This window comes from Dasypus novemcinctus, chromosome 8 (genome assembly GCF_030445035.2).
Source record: "Dasypus novemcinctus isolate mDasNov1 chromosome 8, mDasNov1.1.hap2, whole genome shotgun sequence".
Taxonomy (NCBI): domain Eukaryota; kingdom Metazoa; phylum Chordata; class Mammalia; order Cingulata; family Dasypodidae; genus Dasypus; species Dasypus novemcinctus.
The window spans coordinates 43,580,768-43,603,031 of record NC_080680.1 but is presented as its reverse complement, the minus strand read 5'-3'; the positions used below and the strand labels follow the sequence as shown (position 1 = coordinate 43,603,031).

The 22,264-nt window shown below is 39.2% G+C and overlaps 1 protein-coding gene across 8 annotated transcripts in view; it reads right to left on the bottom strand.

Annotated features, from left to right (window-relative positions):
- Positions 1-22,264, bottom strand: part of SMARCA2 (SWI/SNF related BAF chromatin remodeling complex subunit ATPase 2) — a 195,160-nt gene that overhangs the window by 94,702 nt on the left and 78,194 nt on the right. For all 8 annotated transcript variants that reach the window (XM_058301759.2, XM_058301765.2, XM_023588455.3 and 5 more), the window contains exons 16-23: positions 21,804-21,870; positions 21,018-21,128; positions 18,112-18,354; positions 16,592-16,705; positions 9,217-9,324; positions 8,482-8,568; positions 5,585-5,631; positions 2,384-2,550 (exon numbers count right to left, since the gene is read on the bottom strand). In XM_058301759.2, coding sequence (XP_058157742.1) covers positions 2,384-2,550; positions 5,585-5,631; positions 8,482-8,568; positions 9,217-9,324; positions 16,592-16,705; positions 18,112-18,354; positions 21,018-21,128; positions 21,804-21,870 — 944 coding nt within the window. The remainder of the gene's footprint in view (positions 1-2,383; positions 2,551-5,584; positions 5,632-8,481; positions 8,569-9,216; positions 9,325-16,591; positions 16,706-18,111; positions 18,355-21,017; positions 21,129-21,803; positions 21,871-22,264) is intronic.

The window sequence follows — 22,264 nt, the reverse complement described above, 5'->3', positions numbered from 1 at the left end:
GGAAATCACTTCCGGCCAGTTTTGTAGATTCAAATATCCCAAGGTTGCAGTCCTCAGAGAGCTGAGATTCAAAATGAAGTGCCACAAGGTAGTAAACAATCCTTATGTCCAACACCTGTGGGGAGCTATAAATCCAGGGGGAAATAAGGCTCTACAGCACCCCACCTAAGCAAATCTTTAAAGGAGGGTTTGTCTTTCAAATGAAGAGCCCTGAAAGAGGGCTGAAATTTCAGCTCACTAGATTAAAAAATAATAATAATAAAGAATGAAGTTGAACAGGCAAAAGAGACAAACTGTGGATGTTGTGACCATGTCTATGAATTCAAAATTAATATTTGGTTAACCATTCATCTGTTTTCAGTTACTTTGGAGGGGAGAGGTAAAGAGGTTTAAAATAATCAAGTCTGTCAGATGGTGTAAAGAATTTAAAAATTAATACTCTATGAGGTAAATTGTAGAGAAGTAGTCACCTAAAAACTCGAGTAAGAGAATATATGTCAAGCCTGATCTTGGTATAACCACTTAACTATTATTTATAAGAATGATAAAATTCTGCTTAAAAGGGGCTTCGAAAATTATTTAACTTACTAAAAATTCTGAGAAAAGAATGGCTATTTGGATTACATGAAACTTCTGACTTATAGAAAATGTTTCCCAAGTATTTTACTATAGCTGTAGGCAGATCTTTATAGACAAATAAAAGGAAAGACCTATCCAATTATATTTAATTCATGGCAAAGAGGGACAAATTGTTGGATTGAAAGTAAAACAAAGCCTTAATGGAACATAAACTTTTTAAATGTCCCATTTAACAATGACTTTAATATTGCATTAGATAAAGACTGGTATAGCTGTACTATATTATTCTGCACCCAGAGATTAAATACCATCTGGGCTGTAAATGAGTTACTATTCCTATTGATAACTCTTTGAATGAATTATCCTATGTCATAGTATGCAAATTTTGATATCCTTACTCTTTAATTGATATAAAAATTAACAGATAAAACATAAGGACTGTATAACATAGTGAACTCTATTGTAGACAGTGAACTACAGTTAATTGCACAAATATAAGAATGTTATTTTATGAATTATAACAAATGCCCGATACTAATAGAAGGTGTCAATAACAGGCTGATGTATGGGAAAAAATACACCTAATGTAAACTATGGACTATAGTTAATAGTACTATTTTAATACTTTTTCATCGACCGTAACAAAGATACCACACTAATGCAAAGTGTCAACAACTGGGGGGTTATATAAGAACACTGTGCTTTCCACATGATTTTTCTGTAAACTTACATCAGTAATTTAAAAAAAAATTTTTAAATTATGGCTAATATCCCAGCCATAAAGTAATTTAAGGAGTATCCTGAAAGTCATATTTTTTCCATTGATATAGTCTTACCAATTTTAAGGATATAGTATTTAAAATTCATTCTTAAAATCAGGCAAACATTTTACAAAGTTCACAAAATCTAGGAAACACTGAAACCACATACCTTTTTTTTTAATTGCCTTTTTTAAAAAAGATACATAGATCACAAAAAAATGTTACATTAAAAAATATAACATGTTCTCACATACCCCACACCCCACCCCACCCCACTCTTCCCACATCAACATCCTCTTTCATTAGTGTGGCACATTCATTGCATTTGGTGAATACATTTTGGAGCACTGCTGCACCACATGGATTATAGTTCACACTGTAGTTTACACTCTCCCCCAGTCCATTCAGTGGGTTATGGCAGGATATATAATGTCCAGCATCTGTCCCTGCAATATCATTTAGGACAACTCCACATCACATCTCATCTTCCTTCTCCTTGCGCTCAGCAAGTCCCACGGCCACCATTCTCCACATCAATGATACCACGTATCTCTTAAGGGATATAACATGTAGAACATGTTCTCTTTAGAAAAAGAGAGGCTTTCATACAATGAAAATTAATCATAATGAACTATTACATTATTGAGGAAAAGGGATATGGCCATCATCTTAAGGTATGTATTAACGGAAAAAGCTAAAGGCTTGTCAAAATATTCTCTATAGTGTAAATGTAATAGATGATCCTAAGTGCAGCAAGTACTTTGAAAATATTAGTTTATTTTACTTTAGGTTAACTGTGATACTTAAATGACTAGATTCACTTGTATTGGTTAGTATGTGGGGTACACAGCTGAGCAAATGATTTTAGCTCCCTTTAAGCTTGAAGATATTAAAAAATAGCTATCTAGAGTAACTGCACCCACCCCACTAGTTAATTCTTCAACAATATCACCCCTCCTTTTCGGCTGAGACTGGCTCTCAGTGCCCATTATCCTTTCGTTTTTAGTGCCCTGACTTGTGAGCCTAATTTCTTTCACACTTACCATCTAGGCGCAGGTAAAGGAAGTTCCGAAAAGCAAAGTAATCCTCCATGATGGTCATGAGGGACGTCATCTGGCAGAAAAGCAGCACGCGGTGATTAGTCGCTCGCAGTTTGGGCAGAATACGATCAAGTAGCTCAAATTTTCCTGAGGCACGATACAGCTCTGCCCTGGGCCCAAAAAGGCGAAACAAGAAGACAGTATTACTTCTGTCTTCTCAAAGGACCCAGTATCACTTTGCTTTCTCATAGACTGCCTTGTGCATAGTAAACAGTCAATAAGTAACTCTAGGATGAATGGATAGCAATGCCAAAGCAATGACAGTATTTAATGGCTAAAATAACATATATTTCTACAAAACTCATAAAGAGTGCATTACAGCAGGAACCAGATGTGACTCAAGCAATTGGGCTCCTGTCTACCACATAGGAGGTCCAGGGTTCAATACCCGGGGCTCCCTGGTGAAGGTAAGCTGACCCGTGTGGTGAGCTGGTCCACATGGAGTGCTGGCCCATGCAGAGAGCTGATGCAGCAAGATGACACAACAACAAAAAAAGAGGCACAGAGGAGAGACAATAAGAGACACAACAGACCAGGGAGCTGAGGTGGCATAAGAGAATGATCACCTCTCTCCCACTCTGGAAGGTCCCAGGATTGATTCCTGGAACTGCCTAATGAGAATACAAGCAGATGCAGAAGAACACACAGCGAATGGACAGAGAGAGCAGATGATGGGGAGAGTGGGGAGAAATAAATAAATAAATCTTAAAAAAAAAAAAGTGCATTATATATGCTAGGTATGACGACAGGTATTAGAAAGAAGAAAAGGAAACACATTCTTATTCCTAATAATTTTACTGTCCCTGTCTCTCTCCTCATATGCATGCACATACATAAACACATGTGGAAATATTGTATTTCTTAAATCCCTACTTATTAAGTTTGTAAGTGTATCAGTTTAGGGCACTTTAGAGTCATTCAAATACTTATTAATCACCTGTATGCCAAGCATAATACTCGCATGTATATTATGTTGCACAAAAAAGATAGAATTCTTGCCTTCAAAATGTAAAATCACAAATTGGGTTAAATATTATAAAGAAAAATAGCAAGTTGCTATGTGAGAATATAACCTGTGACACATTCTTCAGATTAGAGCAGAGTCTGGGAAACTTTGGGCTGCAGGCCAAATCTGGCCCACCACCTGTTTTTGTAAGGTTTTATTTTTGGAACACAGCCACGCTCACTCATTTCCATTCTGTCTCCTGACTCCTTTCACACCACAACAGCAGAGTTGAGTCAATGTGACAGAGACCTCTTGGACTGCAAAGCCAAAAATATTTACTATCAATCAGCCCTTTATGGAGCAAGTTTTCCAACTCCTAGTTTAGAGGGTCAGGGGTGACCTTCCTGAAGAAACAACATTTTAGCTAAAACCGAAAATAATGACTAAAAGATAACCAGGTAAATAATAAGAGAATGGGGGTGAGGAGGAAGGATTCGGGTAAGCAAAGAACATGTGCAAAGGCCCTGAGGAATAAAGAGCCTGATGATTTTAAGTACTATAGAAAGCCATTAATGGGCTTTAAAGAGTGGAGTGATGTGATCAGACTCACCTTTTAAAAAGGACACTATATATATGAATGGACTGGGGACGGGACAAGAGTCTTGACTTACTGTGGCAGAACAAGTCAAAAACATGATGGCAATTTGTACTGCTGTGAGATGGAGAAAAGTGGACAGTGAGGTGGAGCTGGCCCTTTTCCTCCAAAATAAACCAAAATCCTTTTTTTTGTTTTTAATCAAGAGGAATGTGTTATAATAATAAAACTTAACTTTAGGGTTGATTTTGTTTGGAAACTCACCAAGGCACAGGCTGTCTATTCTATTATTATTATTATTTTTTAAAGATTTATTTGTTTCTCTCCCCTTCCCCCCCACCCCCCCACCCCCGTTTATTCTATTAAAATGCATCATTTGGTAATCTGTTTTATGGCATCGTCTATGTCGTTTCTAACAGACATACAGACACAGTTTTAAATGTATGCCATTGCACATGCTTTTTGCTTCCCTCTTCCTCGCCCCCATCCTCTTATTATTTACCTGGCTATCTTTTATTCTCTCTCTGGCTCTGAGAACTATTTTCCAAATGCTTCCTGTGACCATGTTTTCCCTACACAATCCTGGCCAAACCGATGGGACCAAGGAGGACCCTAGGACTCGTGCTGAGGCCATCTGATTCCTTCTCTGGAGAATGTGACACTGCAGAGATGCTACTGCACTATTTTGCACAGGTAAATCCTGTGGGGCCACTAGGCTGAGCCCTGGAGGACCTGAGCAAAGAAAGCCAAGGAGAGGTAGGGAGATCTCAGGGGCATTGGTTCTGGATGGGTTCCAGTTCCTGGTTCCTAGTCCAGTGACACTTTCTGCCCTTGAGAATCAAGCACGAGGGACCTATGTATCCTAATAGTGCATTTTCCCTCACGCAAAACAAGTTTAAATGACTTTCTGTTGGGAGTGGAGGTGGCTTAAACCATTGGGTGCTTCCCTCCCACATGGGAGGTCCTAGGTTTGGTTCTCAGTGCCTCCTAAAAAAAAGATGAGCAACAACAAGCAGAGAGCAAGAGCAAACAAGAGCAGGGTAGGGGTGGGGGAATAAGTAAATAAAAGTAAGTCTTTAAAATAAGAATTTTTAAAAAGACTTCCTGTTGATGCAAGGTTCATTTTAGGGGGGTGGCAAGGCATGATTATCTTCATTGTCCATTGCTACTGAAAAACAGTTCCTATGCTCTAACAAATGAGAGTAAAATTATACACATTTATGGCAGATAAGACATTTGCTCTCATGCACATTAATGTTAAATACCTAGTTGAAATTTAATAGGATAAATTTTGTTTGAGCCCAAGTTACACTATGGTTCTAAGTAACTCTTTGAAGCTTCAACACCATTTTTTGAATACCAGGATACAATTAAGACTATTATATGAGATCTACATCCTTAGCATAGCCAGTTGCTCAAGGCAAGTCATAGTTTATGCCAATAAAGTAAGAGAAAATGTTGATATCATTTTGTTTAACAACTGCTGAACCTCGCCTGAGGAGAGAGGATGTATGTTTTTGCATAATAGCAAACACTATAGAGAGAAGGAGTTTAAGTAGGATCAACAACACTATTTGGGGGAGAAAAAAATTTAAAGATTTACCCATTGATGACCCCGTTTGAATAGCCCAGGTGTTCCGCAAAGGATTCCTTTCAAATAAAGAGAAGAAAAAAGGATAAAGATATCTCATTATTAACTCAAGGATCACTCTTCTTTTTTGCATGAGAGCTTCCTATCTATTTCTAGAATACAGTTAAACAAAATAATAAATGAAGAAGCAAATAATCTTCATAGAACGAACTAGAAACTCAGTGTCCTTGAATTCAGGCTTTTGTTCCACCAGAAATGTACCCTGTGAGTCTAGGCAAACAAATCTGAATTAATATGTAAATATTAATTAACACATTGAGGGGATACTTTATAGTAAAAGAAATGGTGATTATAATATGATCTAATTCTTACTTTAGTGACAGCCTAACAGTGCTTCCATTAAGTGCTTTTCTCTATTATCAATAAGCCCTACCTAAGTGTACACCAGGCCCTGGGTGTCCAGCTTCCACTTTTAAACTACAGTACTTAATCGCAGAATTCTCTCCTCACCGATTCTGAGGAAGAAATGTATATTACTTTTCTCCCTGTGATGTCTCTATCCTTTCTTTACCAAAATGGAGACCTCCTGTGGGGAAGGAGTGCTGTGCCACACCTTCTCATTCGCAGCCTGCTTTCTCCCTTTTCTGCTTCCCCCTTCTTCCCTGATCACCACTGTTTTTCCTCCTAGGGGACAGAACTTCCCTTTGGGCTCTACTCTCACAAATGCTCATCATTTACGGTAGACTCTGGCACCTCCGAGCGCTCCCCCTGCCCGCACAATTAACACTGAGGGAAACAGCCAAAATCTCTGCCTTCGCTCTCCGTGCGTGGCCATTCCGAGATTTTTAGGTGCCGTCCCTATCAGAAAGCAGAGTTGTGAAAACCTAAGAGATGGTACGTGTTGATGGACTGTGATAGGATTAGGTAGTGGCCTCACATATAAAGTACTGTTTTCATTTATCTAGTTTCAAGGTTCCCCCAGAAAGCAGTGAGCCTAATTTAGAGACTGGACTTGTGGCATGACGGAGAAGGAACAAACAAACAAAACAACAGACAAAGGCAGAATCCCCACACCACCTATTATCCATAACCCTTAAGAGATTTGCCAGAAACTGTGGGATTCCCATTACTAGGACTATGTTCCTGGGAAGCTTCTTTTTTTAATGTTAAAAAAAAAAATTGCAAATCAAAGTCTGCTTTTCTACTGACCAAAATGTAAATATGCAGACATTAGAGGGGCCTTGAGCTTTTCTCTTTCTCTTCCCGCTCTCTCCTTCCGTCCATCCCTTCCTTATCCCTGGTGCTCTAGTCTGCTCGCGCAGGTCACAGGCATCAGCTAAGTTTCTTTCCACCAAAGCCTCACATATTTCAAAGGTTAGTTTTTTATGATAACCAAAAGGAAGTAAGATTGACACTTATCCTTTATAACTGTTAAGTGCCCCAAGCCCTCTATCTATGGAATCAGAGAGATTCCATAGATTTTAGGAAAGACGGGATAGTAGGGGACAAGTTAACTTGACATGGCCCCAGTCGATCATTTTCATCATCAGACACTTTTCCCTGCTCCCCTCCCCCCTCAATGACCCGACACATACTCACTGCTAATCCACTGATACCCTCTATTTGTTTAGCACTTTGACAGTTCACAAGGAGCTTCGTGTTATTTAACAGTTCATCCTCCCACTAATCCTGTAATCTCCAGGGTCTGATTCCTCATCAAGCACACTAAGGCTTGGATAGCCTGAGCACTTCACCCACCCCAGTTGCAGCTACCAGTGGCCTGGGATGTGGACCCATAACTGTCCGTCTGATTCTCCTATTATATTTCTAAAGAGCCGCGACTGGTGGGGATTTGTTTTTCTCAGGGCATTGCTATTGTTACTTTATTTAGGTCTAGGGCTGTTTAGTCTACAGACACCCTTCCCTTTCAGTTTGGAGGGAGACAACAGTGTCAGGAATCGGAGGGCACTGGAGTATTATATGAGGAGGGTGGTCAGTAAATACTGTCACCAAACAAGTACGACCACCAAAAACAAGAGCGAAAAAAAGAATCTTCGAAGCAAGGAATATTTCACCTCATTTTTTAATATTAGGTTTTAATTTTCCAGAAGTTCGTGTTTTTGTTGTTGTCTTTTTAAAAATAAATGATCAAGACCCTGGAGAGCTGCCGTGATGTCCCTGTCCCCTCTCTCCTGCAGTAGAAAGCAGGCATGACACTGGCGAGTAACTGCCGTCAGGACCGTGTGTTCCAGCAGCAACACTGCAAACTCGAGGCTACAATGGTGACTCCTTTTCATTCCCACTCAAGTCGATTGCTCCTACTGCAGTGAAACACGGCCAATTTAGGAAACTTATTCACATGTAGTGAACAGGGCAGAAAATGTCCTCTCCCCTAAAAATAGCTTTCAACAGACTCAGAGCATTAGGATAAAAGCACAAATTTACATCGTTGCGATAGAAACCAGAAAGGAGAAATCTAAATAACATACTAAAGTCAGTGTCTTTTACAAAGAAAATATTTAAAGGACATCTTGGTCCTCAACAGTTATAAATACATGATTTTAATATTTTTTTGTAACATCCTTCCGAGGAAGCTGGATGTATTTATCATTATCTTCAATTTCAGAGCTGCTATCGTAAACAAGGCAATTCACAGCACTTACCCAAACTCACATAATGAGACACTGCTTATGATATTTTCCCACTACTTTAAACTCGTGGTGATAAAATTCCAGATGCTCAAGTGCTCAGTGCCCATGTGAAATCCATAACCAGAAAATTCATGTTTGTTAATTCTGCTTGTTGAGCCATCAGATCACGCCTGTTTTAGCCCAGTTTTTATTTCTTTTTAAGAAAGCATTAGTAGGATTAGAGCAACCAGGATCAAAACAACAGAATACAGACTTTACCTCAATGTGCTGAAACATATATGGGTGATTGCAGATCTTTCTTAACTGCATGATAGTGTTCATAAGTGTCTTAGCACCTCCTTTCCCCTAAGAACAAGTGAGACAAATAAAAACAGTACAAATTATTAACTGATCAAATATTTCCAAAAGAAAAAAAAAAAAACAACAGCAACAAAAAATACAAATACTTCCAATGGTTAAAAACTGGTTTCTACAGAAAGGACAAAGGGCACAAGGTCTCCTCAGTAACCCATCCAACCTGTGGTCCAAAGTGCCTGTTATTATATAGCAGCTCTTAGAATCAGATGTAACATCTTTCAGCACAAGATTAAACCCCAGGGAATTATGTCAAACTGATGGCTCTGGGACATGACTGTCTATTCCCTGGGGTTCTGGGAAATCAGAAACACAGAATAGTTGCCCAAGGAGTAAAACTGGATTTTAAAACCTTCCAAATGCCACCCCACACTAAGGCAGAATATATTTTCTGAAGAGTTGAACACGAGCAGAACTAACTGTTTTGGTGACATGAAAATACTACTTTTTCCACCCTCGCCCCCTTTTCCCACCAATGCAGTATGCAGTTAAGAGGTTAAGAGCTTCTCTTTAGTGGCTACAGTAACCACAGAAAAGGCCCAGTAATTTACTTTAATCAATTAGCATTAGCAGGCATTTTCAATGTCTCTACTATGAGAAGACAGACTGCAGTGCCTTGAGTTTCATCAGCTGCCCTACCTTCTTATCTTTCTCAGAACCATCAGTGAGGAGGATCCCCTTGGCTTGCATGTGGCGATAAAGAATCTTCTGCAGAGCCGACATGTCACACTTGATCACATATTCAACCTGTGGAAAAGAGAACAGGAAGTCGATAAGAGCAGGAGATAGGAGGCATGTGTTCCAAGAAGACTGGTGAGATGAGGCTGCGGGCCCTTTTGCTTTAAGAAAACGAGTGCCATCCCTGGAACCTGAAGGTACCTTTTTCCCACGTCTTGGGTTCAGGCAGTGGGTGGTAGTAGAGGGTGGAGGAGACCATGGCATCATTGATGTGATGATGGACCCTTCAAAAGGTTATGGGCTATTGAGACTCTGGCCATGCTTGCTAACGTTTATCTTCTTCCAAGTCTGAGACACGGGCTTGTTAAATTGTTAAGTTAAATTCCAAGTTGACCAATACATTTAAATGTTGCTGATCAATACATTTTCAGTGTTTTCTCTGCTTCCCAACTACACCCGCTTTCATAAGAACAGAATGGTTTTAAGAAAAACCCTGGCTGGCCAATAGCCTATGATTTTCTTTGTAAAAACTATTTTTGAAATGGTCATATGTGGCTCCTAGCTCTCAATACTCAATAGTCCTCAAATAAAAAATTCAACAGCTCGAGGTTGAGTATCACTAGCTTCTGTTTTGGAGAGTTGAGAGGACACAATCTAGTCAGGACAACAGGTACGGGGAGGAATTTGTCCACATTTGGATGCAACTTTATGGCCACCTACAGGAGGACAGGCCTTGTGTGCTTCCACCTGAAACACTGCAACACTCCAGCTGAAAGCAGTTAGAGGCAATCCACATGCCTCCGGTTTATCCCAACACCTGCAATGCTTCCATCATACACCTAAATCATAAAACATGCCTTGAAAGAAAAACCTGCCTTGATGATTTCCTAGTATTGTTTTGGTTTATTAAAAACAACCTCAAGAATACAAATGTGCGATTTTCATAATAAACGTCAGATTCATGCCTAGAAATCTGCAGAATGTGATTAAAAGTAAATCAGCAAGCGGCCTAATGTTTAATAAACTGATTAAAAATGATCAGGTTATTTTCAGCTCTAAGGGCCAGGGAATGGGGGGTCACAAATGAAGAGAAGTTGAATATTCATTCAGTTGTGGCTTTAGAAGGACACTGTCAGGTCAGATGGGACCACTATTAATAGACTTTTGTCACTCGTTTTCATGTACCAAATGAGATTAGAGAAAGGCTTGCCCTTTCAAAAAAAAGGTAAAAAAGCAGGTGACCTACCAAAAACTTGTGTTAGTTTTTTAATGACTTTCTTGGATTCCCTCGCTAAAAAATAGGGAGACTAAATGTGACTATCTCATTGAGTTTTTGCATGGATTAAGTGGGAGAAGGCAAATAAAGCACTTTGCACAGTAGCTGGGACATAGAAAAAGCTCATATTAGCTCTCGGTGTCATTTTTATCATTATTCTGGTTGATATCTGATGTTGTTTAACATTTTTCTTCACCATGATCAAACTTCATTGAGAATCACTCTTGAAAAAGAAGTGCTTTAAAAATATAACATGAACAAGTATCTAAAACAAAAAGCCTCTATTAAGGTCCCTCCTTATTTATTCATTTTTTTCTTCTCTGCCCCAAATGATACAGCTATTAAGTGGTGCAATTAGGATTTGAAACAGAGTCTACTCTTCTAGCTCTATGCTAAGGATGACCCAGGAGACTTCCAGGCCTCTCAGCTCCACTTTCATGTTCACCCTGGCCTGGGCCTCCTGTCTTTGCTGTAACACGTTCAGTTCCTTGCTTTTAGGTCTGATCAGCTTGTTCACACCCCCAGGAATGTGGAAGAGATGGCTGATGCTTTTTTTTTTTTTTAAGATTTTATTTTATTATTTATTTCTCTCCCCTTTCCCCCCACCCTGGTTGTCTGTTCTCTGTGCCTATTTGCTGCGTCTTCTTTGTCTGCTTCTGTTGTTGTCAGCGGCACGGGAATCTGTGTTTCTTTTTCTTCCGTCATCTTGTTGTGTCAGTTCACGGTGTGCGGCACCACTCCTGGGCAGGTTGCACTTTCTTTCGTGCTGGGCGGCTCTCTTTATGGGGTGCACTCCTTGTGCGTGGGGCTCCCCTACGCGGGGGACACCCCTGCATGGCAGGGCACTCCTTGCACGCATCAGCACTGCGCATGGGCCAGCTCCACACGGGTCAAAGAGGCCCGGGGTTTGAACTGTGGACCTCCCATGTGGTAGACGGACGCCCTAACCACTGGGCCAAGTCCACTTCCCCTTTTTGTGTTTTTAAGAGAAAAATAAATACAAATGGAAGTTCTAATGTCTTCTTTCTGTGCCCCAAGGATTATTGGTGCATGCATGTGCGCGCACACACACACGCACACACATCCACACCCACGGGTGCTCTGAAAGCCATGCCCTAAAGAGTGAGTGCTGCCATTTTAAAAGGTGCAGCCTCTCACCCCCACACCAGCCTCCAAAGCCTGTTGACCCCCACAGAATCCTCCAATGCCCGCCCCGGCCTGAGGGCAGAACAATGAACAGAGCAGGCTACGTGCTGGAAAAGGCATAGACTGAGCAGGTCTTCAGTAGACACAGTGCCCAGCAGTGGTGTGATGAGAGTTCTCTATAATAATAGCAACATATGACGCTCTGCTAGGTCTGTGTTCACCCCCAAAAATGTGCTGTCACCTGATTAGGCATAAATGTGAAAGTTCCTCAAAATATGCTGGAGCCATAGGAAATGGAATTTGCGACTCCACCAGAAAAATGACGGAGCCCCACAATAAGTTAGGCCTGTGAGAGCCACAGAGGCTGTTCTCTTCAAACTATATGTAAAACTGAGGTGCAGCCTCACAAACATGAGAACTATTTCCTGAGGATTCTTATATTAGTAAAGGCTCACATCGGTCCCCTCCAAGGAGCCAAAGCTCAGAATCTCTTCCCATATAATCCTGTAGAAGTAGCTTTATTCATAGCTTCTACCTGAATACTAGTACTCACTTACAATTTCCCTTTTGAAAGGAGGTACTGTTAGAGCAGGAATTCTTAACCAGGGGTCCACAGACCCCTAAAGATTTCAGGGGGTCTGTGAGCTTGAATTGAAAAAAAATCAACTTCTCATCTTTATTTTCTCTGACTTCTAACTGAAATTGAGCATTTCCTTCACTCATGAATGTATGCAATAAATTACAGTAGTATTCATTTCATATCACATTACAGTTGCATATCTCGAAAAATTATGCTCATCCATACTTCGAAATTCCGGTAGTTGTTAGACCCAACGCTAGTTGACTGTCATAAAACTATCTGCTGCTACATTCGGAGAAGGGGTTCGTGGTTTTCACCTGACTGGCACAGGGGTCCATGGAACAAAAAAGGTTAAGAACCCCTGTGTTAGAAGAATGAACCTAGATTACCGTGTGTGAGGTATTATCATTTTATGAATTGAGATTTTTAAACCACAAGACTCAATTTAGGTAAGCCCCAGATTCTGGAATCTGTGACACTGGAGAGAAACAAAGTACTGAATAAAATTATCAAAAATTCCAAACTTTTATAATGATGAAAATGCAAGTTGCCCATCTAAACAGTGATGATTTGTTATTTTATGTGAATTATATCAAAATCAAGATCAATTTTAGGTAGGCTAACCTCTAGTTAATTTGAAACATTGTATACATATTTTTTCACATTTAGAAGTAAAAATATATACAACTATAGCAAGTATAGTTGTTTATTAATGATCTGACTTAACAGAGGTGACAGTGAGAACAGACAACCCCAAATGGGAGCTAAAACTAAGCCAATTTTTATTTGAAATAAACTGTTTTTTATATAATCCCTTTTCTATGACTTGGCATTCCTTCCCATGTACAAGGAATGGATTTTGTGCCAGCAGGTTGTTGTTGATGGTGATGGGGCACACTCCATTTCCTTTGCTCATTAGGTGTTTCATTACACTAACATTAAAACTAATTTTTCTATACAGGAGAGCTGCATTTATCAAAGTGTGGACTCTATATACCAGCTTTAGGTTCCCTTGAGGAGGTAGAAAATTCTGAGGTCCCTCAAGGTATTAAATCAGACTTACCGGGGCTGATATTTTTTATTTTTAAGAGTTCTTCTATCTCAAAACTCAACAGTAAGGAAAAAAAAACAATCCAATAAAAAGCAGGGCAAAAGATGTGAACAGCATTTTACTCAAGAAGATACATGGATGACAAGCCCATGTAAAGATGTTCAACATCAACAGACATTAGGGAAATGCAAATTAAAATTATAAGTTACTGCTACACACCTATTAAAATGGCTAAAAAAATTTTTTTAACTGACAAAACAAGATGCTGGTAAGATTGTGGAAGAACTGAAACTCTCACACATTGCTGGTGAGACTACAAAATGGTTCAGGTAGTTTCGAAAATAATTTTCAAGTTTCTTATAAAATTACATATACATTTACCATATGGCCAAGCAATCACATTCTTAGATATATAGTCAATTGAAACAAAGACCCATGTTCACACAAAAATAGCAGCTTTATTCATAGTTACCAAAAACTAGAAACAAGCCAATATCCCTCAACTAAATGTATAAACAAACTGTGGTGCATCCATATAACAGACTACTATTCAGAGACAAAAATCATTCAAATATTGATACAATAACTTGGATGAATGTCACATGCATTATGCTGAGTCAAAGAAGGAACGAGACTCAAAAGGTTATATACTATCTAATTCCATTCAAGTGGCATCTGGAAAAGGCAAAGCTACTGGGATGAAGAATAGACTACTAGCAAGAGGTTAAGGGTGGAGGAAGGGTTTGACTAAAAAGGGGTAGAACAAGGGAATTCTGGGGGAAGAATGATGGAAATGCCTCTATGCATTTGTCAAGCCTTGTATAACTATACACCAAAAAGTGTGAGTTTTATTGCATGTAAATTAAAAAATAAAAATTTTTGAAAAATTCCCTAAATGATTATTTTTTCATGAAAAGTCTGAGTATTTCTCTCTGGTGCAGTTCAATTGTTCCTGCCATGGGTCATAACTCCTTTCTGGATTCTTAGTACAGGCTGAATTAGACGTACACATTGCTTGAAGCTATAGGCAGGTCGTAGCCAAAGAAACCTCCTCACCCGCAAGGTTGACACTTAAATGGCCAATTTTCTCCAGGTGGAAAAAAAATACGAGTAAGGTAGAAAAGAAGAGAACATCAACAAAAGTCACACATACCCACAAAGTGATCAGTTCACACACCATGAAAGGTTTATGGGTAGAGAGACTTGAGAGGGCTAAAGAAATCGCAAGGACAAGAGAACAGTGAGAAAGAACTTGAATGAATAGGAAAGTGGAACTCTCAAGTAATAATAGAAACCGCAAGGCAAGTAGGAAACAAGGAATATGGCATAGCAGCTGTCACTGAGTACTCACCAAGTGGCTTACACAGTGTTATGAGCATCATCTCCTTTTAATCCTCATGACAATCCTACAAGGAAGATATCTGTCCTCCAATTCATTGACGGGAACTTCGATGCCCACTTGGGTTAAATGACTTGCCCAAGTTCACACAATTATTATGAGACAGAGAATGTGGTTGGGACATGACCACTTTACCTGGGAGAGTCCATTTTCCACTCCACCAAGTTGCTGTCATAGATAATACTACATATGGCGTATTTTACATACCTCTGGACATAAAAGAATAAAGTGTACTTTATGCCCAAGATACGCTCTTGAAAAATCTAAGGGTAAATACTTTTTTTTTTTCTAAGTTTACCATCCTTCAAGGGTACTCAGAAAGCTCTCTTGTAGAAGAAACCACGAAATATTTTAGCAAAGCAAAGATATAGCTGATTACCCCATAATCTTTATGTGCAAAAATCTGTAAGTTTATGTATTGGATTTTCTTAAAATAGGACAGACTTTCCAGCTGTAACATGTGTTTAAAATAATCTATCTATATTGGTGAGTCCTGCAAATAAGTAAACTAGATTTAAAAGTTTGGTGGAATGAATAAATGATCTTTTTATTCATTATCTTTTACTTTCTATTTCATTTACAGGGAAAAAAGGAAGTAAGAAAAATGGAAGTATGGGACAATTAAAACCGCTAACATTTCATCTCTGTAACCTGAAAAAGGTATTACAGTCACAGCCTGCTGGGAAGGAGCTCCGGCAGCCCCAGACCACCACACTGACACAGCAGCTGACCTTTTCAGTTGGCCAATTCCATACTGAAGAGAACGAGTGCTTTTCAAAGCAGCCAAAACCACAGGAAGTAAAAGAATATCAACATTCAATCCTAAAGATGAGTTAACAAGCAAAAAAGATAGGGAGAGAGAGCCCATCTTTAAATATTTAGGCTCTCCCTCGGCTTTATTTTTATTTATTTTTCAGCTGTTAGTAAGTAGGGAGGGTATTAAGGAATAAAATTTCCTCACCATGAAGTGATCAATTTTGTACACCATCTTGCCAACTCCCATTTAAAAAGGAACATGAATTATCAATCTGTCCAAAAATTGAGTTATTACACAGAAAAATAAGATACAAAAGAAAACAGTTCAGATTGGCCCATTTTTAAAAAATTATTTAAAAAAAAAAAATCTCAGGTAACAAAGCATATATACAAGGCCAAACAATCCACATTTAAAAGAATGAAACTTAGACCTTAAAAGTGGGTGGTTCCAAAGATGATTAGAAACATTTAACTAATGCTCAAAACCAATAAAAAAAAAAAAACACACACAGAGCTAAGGGCTTGAAAAACATTCTTAAGCACTGAACCCTCAGTTGCCAAAAAGCAATCTAAAAAATATTCACATAAAATGTTCACAGGGATTTAGTTTTTATGGTGCAGGACTAAAACCATGCCCCAGAATAATTAGACCATGTGCTTGTAATTTGCAGGAACTCTATTTTCCACTTACTATCAGAACTGTGGCATCACAAGCATCAAATATTTAATCAACATTCAGGAAACCTGGCAAATGTTTACATGCTGTTCAATAATGACACAAGTCTCCAAACCAAATCCTTATTTGGCTTATAGGTAGAATAATTCCAGTGCCTGCAGCCATGAATTATTCAACCAGGTCAGTTATTAAGAAAAAAATATCTTAAGTTAAAATGTAACGAGACTCAATGAATGTGGTAATTTTATAAAATCTGCCCTTAAAGAGGTTTTGGAAACTGACTGAAAATACTGACATTTCCTTTCTCTCTCTTCACTAACTCCTCTAGCTCTATTAAATTTAAGATGATTTCCAAGGTATGTGTATTTAAAATGCAACTGTTTTAGAAACACAACATCAGGTACAGGTACTTCACAGGGAAAAACCCCACAACTTTTGAATTTGCCACGTACTTTTTCTGGAAGCTGGGATTCAACTTCTTTCTTCAGCCTTCTCAGTAAAAATGGTCTCAGCACCTTATGTAGACGCCTGATGATCAATATGGTTTCTTCTTCATTTAAGTCCACCTACAAGAGAATCTTAGCTGAATATGACTTTCTAAAAAGGATGGCTCAACTATTAAAGCCTTATGTTATTATTATACATATCGTTAGTTTCGATACACGATGGAAATTTTACTTGCATTCAAGCCAGGTTTATACCTATCGTTTACATCCCAGGATTCTTTTCCCACCTGCCTACCAAGGGTTAACAAAATGGCCTCTTAGTGAATGTCTCTGTCTTCATGCTAAGTTCTGCAGATGAGATCCTCAGAAGCCACGAGTTTTAAATAAGTAGTGTTAACAGCCCAGGATATTATGAGATAGGATTGGCAATTGGAGGTTGATGGAAGAATGGGACAGAATGAGAGAAAAGGGGCAACAGTTAATGTGTTCTTAACTTAATGCTGAAGCATTAATTTAGGCCCTTAACGTAGGTTTTCTCAGATATAGAAACATGCTAAAAGAGCAAGGGCTTGAACAAGAAAAGAGGAAGAACAAGAGTAGATCCAGTTTATGCTGGTAGTTCTCTCAGTTCCTCTAAGCTCATTCTTTTCCTTTTCTCTGGCCTCATCTTGTTCAAGTTTAGTCATATTTATAAAATCCCCTGCTTTCTCTTTTACCTTCCTCTATGAACCCTTCCAAGGCAGAGTCATTTGACACAGACACATTTGACACTGCTTTCTACAAATGGGAAACTAGCAAATGGCAAATCTACCTCTAATGTATCTCAGAATTGGAGGGGCAAGTAGTTAAAGCATAAATTTTCCTAGAGTATTCTGCTGCAGCTTTTCCCTCCCGGAATAAGGAAACCACTAATCAAAATGATGTGTACCCGTTTCTTTTCTTGCAATGGCCCATGTCTTCCTTACAGAATTGGACTCTAAGAGAAGACACTTGAAAAAAATGAAAAGAATACTAACAAGAAATTTGAAATGGCTACTCTAGGATTTGAGGAGTATGTATACACTAAACTAAGGCTCATACTAATATCTGAAAAAAAAAGTGCAGAAAATTAACATAAACTTATGTTTTACCCACAAACTCTTTAAGAGGAAATATTCCAAAGAGATGCCCCAATATATAGCAAGGAAATATTTGTTTTTAAGGTTTGCATTCAGTTGGTTGAACTGGTCTAATTCAACAAATCTCCTTGTTCAACCTCCCTATGACCCATTACATGTCTGGAACATTCTCTGGCATCCTGGTTTACACGTTGACAAAAACACAAAGTGGTGAGAACACGCCACACATCACTAAACATGTTTTTCTTGGGAGGGGCAGACGACCCTGGGATGAGAACACGTGCCCTGACCCACTGGCTTCCTAAAGGACGCGACACTGCAAAGCCCTGCAGGGGTTTTCTGTGGCTGGATGGCCTTGTCGTTTCATTTCATCGCCACAGAGTGGAGAAAACAAAAATTAGATGGTACCCTCTCTCCAGTCATGGCAAACGGAGCATTAAACCACTGCTCGAATGTGCTGCAGCTCTTAAAGATTGTGGGGAGGAGGAAGTTGAGGAGGGCCCAGAGTTCAGGAAGCTTATTCTGCAGCGGCGTCCCAGTCAAGAGGATCCTCCGTGGGGCCACGTAGTGGGTGTTCAAGACCTGAGTCAGCTTGCAGTGGTGATTCTTCATCCGGTGGCCTTCGTCCACGATCATGTATTTCCACCGAATCTATAACACAAGAGGAAGGACCAATGTGGCAAGCAAAGAAAAACACAATGACTTCCAACAGGCAAGAGGTGATGGGAAAAACCAAGGAACCCACATGTGGCCCATGGCATGGTGTGATATTCCTTAAGATCAAAGAATCTCAACAAATAGCCCCTGATAACACCAAGCCTGACAGATAACACCCATTTAGTGATGGAATGCTAAAGCAACCATGTTCCTTAGTGGCCATGTGATTCCAAACCCTCACTACAAATGAGGAAACTGAGGCTCAGAAGGAAACGGTGCCGACACTGCTCATCAGCAGCAGGGCCAGGACTAGATCCCTACCTCCCCATCCAAGGCCGCTAACACTGCACCTCGGCAGCTACCCCAGAGTTCATGGGCATGCTACCTCTGCATGCAGTAAGGAGAGAATATAGATCTCCATTGGAAGCAGATGTTACTGACTGATTTTTCCAAGATAGCATTACCAGGTATCTATAGCTGAGACACTTTTGGCTTCATGCCTTCTCTCTTACATTGGCTGACTACTAGCTTTAAGGCTTGGCTCAGTGTTGCTATTCTTCTTACATTTGAATTAGTTGCTAATATCTAAAAGTTGGAATATATCACATAAAATTCTGGACATCCAGCTTCTTCCAAAAATAACCACCACAAGATCTGGCAAAACCAGGTTCTCTCAGTCCATGCATATTCCTTACCTCCCAGGCCCTGTGGGAATTTGGATCTGGGACTCCTGATGTGAGATATTGAAAATGAAAGGATATACTCACTGGCAGAGAGGGCAACGCAAAAACAGCATTCCTCCATTTATGCCAAAACTGCAGAATTAAACCCAACATGGCAAGCACTTAAAAGGTCAAATGTGCCCATAGGATACGATCCTCCTTGCTGTGTCCACTCCCAGCCCCTTTCCTCTTTCATTCTGTACTCGTGAGCCCTCATCGAGATCACTGTTCCCAATTTCTTAAAGTGAAAACAATGAGGAGTGTTCCACTAAGCCTGAGTGCTCTCTACAGAACTGCAGCAATGGCCAAGAACAGCATCTGGTGCTCAGATGTCCCCTGATCCCACTGCAAAGCTCCTAGAAAGAGGAGGGAGATGAGCAAGATACTCAACACAGTCCTCGCCTTCCTGAGTAGAAGCCCCAGGAAAGCTGGGGGCTGGGGGAGTGGGAAGGAGTAGTATCTTCAATCAGGCTGGATACATAAGAAAAAGAAATTTTACAAGAATGTTTTTCTTCTCCTAGTTACCTCCCAGGAAAGAGTTTAAGACTAATTAAATTGTACAATCAACTGCTCCAAACTTACCAATAGCATGCAAAGAGACCGGCAGGAAATGGATTTCAATAATTATTCTAAATCTACTTTCCTGCCTAATTCAGCTTATGAAATAGTAAACAAGGAATCAGAGGCCTTTGGTTTTGCTACTGGGTCTACTACTAATTAGGTTTTCCACACAGAAAAAATTACTACCCCTTTCTATAGCTCCATTTCTTCAGTAACAAATAAAAAGAATGGATCTCATTACCAGGTGCCTCCAATGAATTTTGAAATACATATGCAGAAGACACAATATGAGTTTTTTTTTTTAAGCTCTCAAGTATACAAACACATTCCCGTAGTAATATTGAAAACATGTCATTTTTTGACACTGTGAAATTCATCTCTGAATATGAGGAACAGGAACACAGCACCGTTGGCAGGGCCATCTCAATTATTAAACCTCCCCTGGGAATAAATTTCCTTTATGTTATTTCCTATGATGCCATGAAGGGAAGTCTCAGTTCCCAGAGCACAAGTTCAATGCAGAGATAGAAGAGAACTCAGAAATAGGAATTCTGTTCCATTCCGGCCATAACTTAGTTTCAAATTATTGTACTTTAAAAATACCATGGCTAGGAGAAATTACCAAAAAAAAAAAATTTAAGTTTTCATATCTGCTCTCTGAAACAAACTACGTCCATCATTCTACATAAATATATTAGAAAACAAGAAGATATAAATGGAAACAAAATCCTATTTTGTGACCAAAGGACAATGTAAGACACACAAATTAGGACACATGTATAGGTGACAAGGAGCACAGAACTCTTTTCTCAGCTCCTTGTAAGTAGTCACTGAAACAGCCCTGAGTAATTCTGAAAACTAACAGTCCATTATTTTACCAGGAAAAACCTAAAACTGGGAAAGCATGAAAGTCGCAGCTTGGATAAATGTTCATAGGGAGAAGTCCATATGGAAAGGTGCCTACTTGTCTGTAGAGAAGCAAAGCACAAGAGGAATGAAGTTACGCTACTGACAATAACCTAGGGCAAGAAAAACAATTATTTCTTTCACAAGCACGTTCAGGGCTGTTGGAGAGAAAGTGATTGCAGAAGGAACCCAGGTGATTTTTTTTGGAACAGATGTAAACCCACTAACTATGAGAAGACAGATAAGCATCCCAGAATCATGCACCCAAAAAATCATAGCATGCATCAAATTAAAGCCCATAACCAAATTATATCTGACTCTTCGGAGGGGGAGGGGACGAGAGAAAGAGAGAGACAAGTCATCTAACCATCAACTTATATTAGTTAATATAATTTGGTGACTATTTTACACTTCAGTGCAATGGTCCATAATTAGAGAGAAAAGAATTTAAAAAAAAACAAAACATACCTTTGCAAGAATGTGCTTGTCTTTTATAATGTACTCATAAGTAGTCAAGAGGACATTGAATTTGCCACTCCGTAGCTGGGGGACAAGGGAACGACGCATGGCAGGGGTACCCTGAATGAAAAAATACATATATACTTATTACCCAATGAAGTAAGTGTGAGTTATGTCTCTCTATTCACAGCTTAATAGGACACAAACATGTGACTGAGGAGTGCGAGTATATGCATTATCACATACAGATGCATTCTCTATGAAGAAAGTGCTTAGCTTAATCGCATGCGTCTTGACACTTCTCAGACCTTTACAGAGAGGCTTTCCCAAAGAGGACCAAGGGTAGGGGAAAGAGATAAAAGGAAATTGCGGTGACCTCTGGAAGCAGAGAACCTGCTGCTCCGCTGAAAGGCTCCATTTCTATGGGAGTGAATGCAGCAGGAAGCCCAGGCGCCTGGGTAATTGCCTGACTTTGCAGGAGCAGTGGGAATGTTAGCAGCCAACAGTGAGCCAGTCAGAGGCACACAGAATGTACGATATTTGTCATTTGTATTGCTCTCATCAGAAACCTCGCAATATGATAATTAACAATTTTCTTCTGCATTTCACTATCTGAAAGTAATTATAGTTTATTACAGTAATCTTCTTGGGATGATTAACTCTCACTGTTTAGTACATGATGTACATGACAAAACTTTACAACCAAATACAGTTCACAGATGTGCATATGGAATGAAGAAAACATGGTCTATTTTTTGCTTTTCTACATTTATATATAAATACAGAATTCCAAACCTTGTAAGAAATTTTCACCACAGAAGGAGCCCATTTGTCAAATTCATATGTCCAGTTAGATAGAGTCCTATAGAACAACAAAACACAGAAAAAAACATTTGAATAAAAATCAGTGGTTAAAAAGATAAACTTATTCATTTTCATGCCTCACCTGGGAAAGGCCTAGAGAATATAAAATATCTCTACTACATATTTATTTTAAAGGTGTGGAAATAAGAGATAAGTTAGAAATAAGCTGCCATGGAGCATGAAAAGTTTGTTGGTGGCTCATATAAAAAAAAATCTCCTAAGAAAAAATTAAAGAATGCATAAACATATAGGGCAAAAAAATCAAATTTTAATGTGGTATTGAAAATAGCAATTGCCAGAGTGATTTTGTGAGTCTTTAGAAACAGCCATAGAAGTTTGGAGAAAAGTTAAGTCAGGAAAAAGAAATTACAAAACCACATGAAAACACTAAA